General features: G+C 38.7%; 1 protein-coding gene across 1 annotated transcript; it reads left to right on the forward strand.

Annotated features, from left to right (window-relative positions):
- Nucleotides 1-204: 204 nt before the first annotated feature.
- On the forward strand, nucleotides 205-6,668 carry wfikkn2a (info WAP, follistatin/kazal, immunoglobulin, kunitz and netrin domain containing 2a). Its single transcript, XM_038276623.1, has 3 exons — nucleotides 205-686; nucleotides 3,388-3,704; nucleotides 4,913-6,668. The coding sequence occupies exons 1-3, from the start codon at nucleotides 474-476 to the stop codon at nucleotides 6,108-6,110; spliced, it is 1,728 nt and encodes a 575-aa protein (XP_038132551.1). The 5' UTR covers nucleotides 205-473; the 3' UTR covers nucleotides 6,111-6,668.
- The last annotated feature ends 1,032 nt before the right edge of the window (nucleotides 6,669-7,700 follow it).

Genomic DNA, 7,700 nt, shown 5'->3' on the forward strand with positions numbered 1-7,700 from the left:
GATGAAATCTAAAATAATATCATAATCACTCATCTGTTGTGAAGATATTTAAAAAAATATATTTTTATATATTTTTTAAATATATTATATTTAAATATTGCCTTTTTCTCCAAGGACTTTGCCTGCTAAGGGTTAAGGCTGCAGCGTTAAAAAAAAGGCAAACTGTTGGCGGACTTTTTTCTTTTTTTAATGAAGTTGATCATGACTGTAACTCAGCTGGGGTTTTCTGTGCAAGCAGACAGGCCACTGTAATTCATGTAGTCATTAGGGGGGTTCGCTCAGTCCTAAACTGAACCCTCTCTGCACGCTGGAGCAACAAGTGAACCCGAAAACTCTGCAGATCGGCTCCAAACCTGCTACATTACCCACGATACGCACATTTCAGATTAATTCAACCGATTTCAGATCGTTTTAAGCGTTTTTCTCGTCTTAGCATTTTTGCAAGACCAAGATTGAGGACTTCCACTATCGAGATGTGGTGGATGCTGTTTCCCCGATGGATCTGGTTTGTTCTTGGACATTGTTGGACTGTATTCCTCTGTGGGGACTATCGTGTGACAGCGATGCCTATGATGTCCGTGGCAAAGGTGGTGTACTCCCACGCAGGTCTGTGTCCCAATGATCTGAACCCGAACCTGTGGGTGGATGCGATGAGCACCTGCATGCGAGAGTGCGAATCCGACCAGGTGAGCGCGCCCGTGTTGCAGAGCGCTTCATGAGTAATAATCTCTATAGAAGGGCTGACGGTAGTTTTTGAGATTAGAATAGCAAACGTGAATCAAAATAATGTAAAGGCGAAAGCAAATGCATATTCTATCCAAAGATTTCAAAAATAAATTACATGTTAGACTTTCTATAATCAGGTTCACATGCTGAAAGCTACTTAATTATTGCTTCATTACCAAATCTGCTTGTATAATTAACACCATAAAAAGTGCTTCTTTTAGTTTAACAAAATGACTATATATACAGGTGCTGGTCATAAAATTAGAATATCATGAAAAAGTAGATTGATTTCAGTAATTCCATTTAAAAAGTGAAACTTGTATATTATATTCATACATTACATACAAACTCATATATTTCAGATGTTTATTTTGTTTAATTTTGATGATTACAAATGACAACAAATGAAAATCTCAAATTCATCATATCAGAAAATTAGAATATTGTGAAAAGGTTCAAAATTGATGGCCCCTGGTGCCACACTCTAATCAGCTAATTCACTCAAACCACCTGCAAAAGCCTTTAAATGGTCTTTCAGTCTAGTTCTATAGGCTACACAATCATGGGGAAGACTGCTGACTTGACAGTTGTCCAAAAGACGACCATCGACACCTTGCACAAGGAGGGCAAGACACAAAAGGTCATCGCTAAAGAGGCTGGCTGTTCACAGAGCTCAGTGTCCAAGCACATTAATAGAGAGGCGAAGGGAAGGAAAAGATGTGGTCGAAAAAAGTGTACAAGCAAGAGAGATAACCGCACCCTGGAGAGGATTGTGAAACAAAACCCATTCAAAAATGTGGGGGAGATTCACAAAGAGTGGACTGCAGCTGGAGTGAGTGCTACAAGAACCACCACACACAGACGTATGAAAGACATGGGTTTCTGCTGTCGCATTCCTTGTGTCAAGCCACTCTTGAACCACAGACAGCGTCAGAAGCGTCTTGCCTGGGCTAAAGAGAAACAGGACTGGACTGCTGGTGAGTGGTCCAAAGTCATGTTCTCTGATGAAAGTAAATTTTGCATTTCCTTTGGAAATCAAGGTCCCAGAGTCTGGAGGAAAAGAAGAGAGGCACTTCATCCACGTTGCTTGAAGTCCAGTGTAAAGTTTCCACAGTCAGTGATGGTTTGGGGTGCCATGTCATCTGCTGGTGTTGGTCCATTGTGTTTTCTGAGGTCCAGGGTCAACGCAGCCACATACCAGGAAGTTTTAGAGCACTTCATGCTTCCTGCAGCTGACCAACTTTTTGGAGATGCAGATTTCATTTTCCAACAGGACTTGGCACCTGCACACAGTGCCAAAGCTACCAGTACCTGGTTGAAGGACCATGGAATCCCTGTTCTTAATTGGCCAGCAAACTCTCCTGACCTTAACCCCATAGAAAATCTATGGGGTATTGTGAAGAAGAAGATGCAATACACCAGACCCAACAATTCAGAAGAGCTAAAAGCCACTATTAGAGCAACCTGGGCTATCATAACACCTGAGCAGTGCCACAGACTGATCGACGCCATGCCACGCCGCATTGCTGCAGTAATACAGGCCAAAGGAGGCCCAACTAAATACTGAGTGCTGTACATGCTCATACTTTTCATGTTCATACTTTTCAGTTGGCCAACATTTCTATAAATCCTTTGTTTTTATTGGTCTTCAGTAATATTCTAATTTTCTGATATGATGAATTTGAGATTTTCATTTGTTGTCATTTGTAATCATCAAAATTAAACAAAATAAACATCTGAAATATATGAGTTTGTATGTAATGTATGAATATAATATACAAGTTTCACTTTTTAAATGGAATTACTGAAATCAATCTATTTTTTCATGATATTCTAATTTTATGACCAGCACCTGTATATATATATATATATATATACATACATATACATACATATATATATTTTTAGATTTCTTCTCAGTGAATTCAAAAATATGTACAGCATTCCTTTACATTAGGGCGCATATATATATATATATATATATATATATATATATATATATATATATATATATATATATATATATATATATATATATATATATATATATATATATATATATATATATATATATATATATCAAGGGTGTCACTTGCTGGGGTGTTGCTGGGGACACTCTTAGGGTGGGGGCTGATGGACCTTCAGTTACTCGACACAAACGCTTTCAAGGGTTTTTATTTTCCAAAAAATGAGCTCAAACATATTTATTCAGTGCTTTCCTATTGTTTTCCTATTTATACAGTATTATAGGTATTTGGGCATTAATGTATATATAAAAAGGATGAATAACAGCCAATTCTGATGCCAACAGCAATATATCATGCCTCCCTACCCTAGTATGCACACAATTTTAGTTTCATCCATTCATCAATTCATCCAGAAAAATGTGGATTGATCGATGGATGTTTATCCTTTCAGCTATATTAGTAAATGTCCTCCTTCAAACGCAGCAAAATCTAATTTAGAAATTTGGTGGGGACTGTCGCCACCAAGCCAAAGTTGGTGGGGACATGTCCACACCAGTCCTTCAGAAAGTTGCGCCTGTGATATATATCCATGATCCATCCATCCATTTTCTGACACACTTTTTCAACATCATTACCAGAGGTGGCAAAAAAAAAAAAAATCATCCAAAACCTGTGTTTTCTTTTTTAACTTCAGGACTGCGAGGCATTTGAAAAATGTTGCCCTAACGTTTGCGGCAACAAGAGCTGTGTGGCAGCACGCTATATAGACATCAAGGGCAACAAGGGCCCCATTGGAATGCCAAAGGGCGCCACCTGCGACAAGTTCATGTGCACCCAGCAAGGCTCTGAGTGCGACATCTGGGATGGCCAGCCTGTTTGTAAGTGCAGAGACCGCTGTGAGCGGGAGCCCCACTTCACGTGTGCGTCTGACGGCATGACTTATTATAACAAGTGCTACATGGACGCAGAGGCCTGCTCCAAGGGTGTCTCAATCACTGAGGTCACCTGCAGGTAACATGTTAAGTATTTTAAATGTCTTCTCTTTTACATTTGTCACTTTGCAGTCAAAAAATGTAGTGTTTTGCAAAATTTTATGTGATAGAAAAACAAATTGGATTTGATCATTCATAGTTTCCCAAATATTATTGCAAACAGAAATGTGAAACATCTGGCAAGCTTGTTTTTCGGCTCACTTTTATAGGATATAGCCCCCGGAATTTAATTTCTAAATAAAATCCTTCTTCCAGAGGCTTCTTCAGACCCACTGAAACACAGACATCTACAGGAGATCCTTCCTGCCCACAGCTATAACCATCATAGTGTGGCCTTTGTTTGACAAAAAAAACAAACAACAACAAAAAAAAAAACACCATAATGACTTACCACAACATGTAATAGCCCTCGATAACGCATTGTTGCAATCATTTGGATTTTATTATTAGTGCATCATGGAGGCTTAGGTCTGATAGTGAAGAAGAAGGTATTTAGAATACTACATCAAATTATAATCACATCCTTATTCTATAATATTAAAGGTGTGGAATAAAAGCTCTCCACCTGAAGTGCCCACACCTCATGAGTCTGTTCACAAGATAACTAATAATCATGTCAAACTGACCCTGCACAAAACAGTGTGAGAAGGAATGTCATTGTCATAAGACACTATCTTCATGGTGGCACATAGTGATGATATGTTGAAGTGGTCAATTTCTTTAACGGGAGCAGAAAACTTCTAAGAATTGAATGGAAAATGGAGAAAATAGGAAGGACATCAAGCTGCAGTGGAATAAATTAGACCAAAGTGTATGAGTAAAAGCATTTGATTTGCAGTTCACAGTGATTCTCCATTCAATCCGACTCAGCTGCTGCTGTTTTGTGAGGAAAAAATATCAGAAATTTCTGTCTCTAGAATTGGAAAGCTGTTTGAGATGTACGCCAAAAGACCTGTACATATAATCTGACCATTAGGGCTTCTTCAGAGACTCAAGCATCTGGAAACAAATGTATGACTATCTTTTTCAGTTATGCTGATTTATGAGAAATATTAAACCCACACATCCTTATATTTCTCCACAAAATGATGCACTTCTTTGTGTTAGTCTAATACACAAATCCCAACAAAACCTAAAACAAAATCTTTAAGGAGGGTATGAATACCTTTCTAAAACACTGTAAATATATTCTTTGTATTTTTATTATCTCATTTAATATACCAACAGGTATCACCTGTCCTGGCCAAACACAAGTCCAATCCCTGTGGAGACCACGTTACATCCCACTACCGCCCTTCAAACCACCATTCCAACTGACATACAGCTTCCTGCCATACACAATGGACCAATCAAACAGACTGTATTTGTGGGTGAGACGGCCAGCTTCCTGTGTGAGGTGTCCGGGAAGCCACAACCAGAAATTACCTGGGAGAAACAAATGAAAGGCAAGGACAATGTAATAATGAGACCCAATCATGTACGAGGTAACATTGTGGTAACCAACATTGGCCAGCTGGTCATATACAACGCCCAAGTTGATGATGCCGGAATCTACACATGCACGGCTAGAAATGTCGGGGGAAGTGTGTCATCACACTTCCCCTTGGCGGTGCTCAAGAAAGAATCGAGGGGTAAAAATGCAGAGGGGAATAATACTAACCTCCCATTCCCAGCGGCAGAATGCCTCAAGGGTCCCGACACAGATGACTGCGGAGAAGAAAGCATAAGCTGGTACTACGAGCCGAAGAGAAACAACTGCTTCACCTTTACCTACAGCAATTGCAATAAAAACCTAAACCATTTTGATTCCTATGAAGCATGCATGCTGTCCTGTGGGGGGGAGCTGGCAGCCCCCTGCAGCCTCCCAAGCCTACAGGGTCCCTGCAAGGCTTATGAGCCCCGTTGGGCTTATAGCACCACCCTTAAAAAGTGCCAGTCTTTTGTGTATGGGGGCTGTGGAGGAAATGAGAACAACTTTGTGTCTAAAGAAGCCTGTGAAGAGATGTGCCCCTTTCCAAAAAACCACAACTGCAAGGCATGCAAGCCTCGAGGTAAAATGGTCTCCAGCTTCTGCAAGAGTGACTTCGTGATCCTCGGCCGTGTAACTGAGCTGACAGAAGAGCAAGAATCAGGGCATGCATTGGTGACCGTAGAGGAGATCTTGAAGGATGAGAAAATGGGTCTAAGGTTCTTTGGCAAGGAACCGCTGGAAGTCACCCTTCTGAACATGGACTGGAACTGCCCCTGTCCTAACATCACCATATCTGACGGGCAGCTGATCATCATGGGGGATGTTCACAACGGGATGGCCGTCCTGCAGCCTGACAGCTTTGTGGGTACATCCAGTGCTCGCAGAATCAGAAAGCTAAGAGAGTTTGTTCAGAAGAAAACCTGTGATTTCCTCAAAGATTTCTCTGCAGCCTGATATAATACCAGCAGTACAGCTCCTCTGTTTTTATTTTTCAAATTACTTAAAGCTCCTGTGACCTCACAAGTCTGCATGGTGGCCAGTTATGTTGCATTTCAAATGTGTTTTTTTTTGGGTCAAATTTTCATCAACAGATCTTAGAAAAGCTGTTATAAAAAGTATTTACCCTGAGCAAAGTATTTAATATTTTACCTTAACAAATCTTTTGTACACTAATATTATTTGTTTAGTAATATTTTTAATACGGAAAGCTTATCTTTTGTTCTGATGAGTATCTTAGGTCTTCACTGTGTGACAGCTGTCTTTAGCACATAAAAGGATCGTTTGAGTTTATTGACGTGTGCAGGCTGTGAAGAGATTAGGAACGGTATTTTACCTGCTATACATGACTCTCTCCTAATATGGTTTAAGAGTTCATAAAATAGTATTTCTGCAGACTGCCATGCTATAGACTGCTAAAACCTTTTAGTAAAACAATTACTGCTCTTAACCTCTTCATACAGAACAACCAAACTACCAACTTAAGGGGATAGTTAAGGATTTTTGAAAAGAGGTCCTGATAAAAAGTTAATGGCAGTTAGCATCTTACCTTCTATAAATTCATTTAATTTAAATCTAGATAAATATCATCTGAGTTTGGCCCACATAAAAATGAGGTTCTACTAGGGATGCACGATATTGGGATTTTGGCCGATATCCGATATGCCGATATTTTAAAACTCATGTAGCCGATAACCGATATCGATACCGATGTTAAAGCTGGACAAAAATAAGTAGTCATTGAAAATAGCAGTTTTATTATCCATTTCTGACACTTTGAAAAATAATATACTCAAATATATTTTCATATGCTGATATCAAATAGATTTTTGATATTTCATCGTTCTGTTACAAACTCTTGTGATATTTTGCAAATTCTTGTGAGATTTTGTTAGTAAAATAGATCGATACCGCGTCAATATATCAACATATAAAAATATGGCAGAATTTTGTGAATTTTCGGGGGATTTCGTAGCATAACGATGACATATAGCAATATTTCATTAGTAAAAGAGATTGATATGGTGTTTTTAAATGGCAATATATCAGCATATGAAGATATTAGGATATTTTAATGTATCAATATTTTTTCCCTCGTCTTTAGAAGTTTTTAAGTCTTTAAAAAATAAGTCTTTGAGGAAGAAGAAGAAGTAGTATTTTTTTTTTTAGACTTTAGAAACTCAGAAGCTGATCAAATATCGGGTTAAATATCGGTGGGGTGGCCGATGTCTGATATTCAGTTTTAAGGCCGATACAGGCCGATACCGATAGGGGGCCGATTATATCGTGCATCCCTAGGTTCTACTATAATAAACCAGTTCCAGTGTTGTAAAAAAAATTGTAGTCATGGAAGCACTGTTTAATTAAGGTTTTGTCCATAGTCATATTTGCATTTGACTGTAGAAAACTCCTATACTGTCTTCATTTAGTTAATCCCAAAGAGTTATGATAACAGCTCATAGAAGAGGGGTTAAAATAACATCAAGGTAAGAACCTCTGGAAACATTAAAGTTCAAAGCATTGTGATAGTGTATGCTATTTCATGAA

Source organism: Cyprinodon tularosa, unplaced genomic scaffold, assembly GCF_016077235.1.
Source record: "Cyprinodon tularosa strain WSP-4 unplaced genomic scaffold, ASM1607723v1 ctg126, whole genome shotgun sequence".
In the NCBI taxonomy this organism is placed as follows: domain Eukaryota; kingdom Metazoa; phylum Chordata; class Actinopteri; order Cyprinodontiformes; family Cyprinodontidae; genus Cyprinodon; species Cyprinodon tularosa.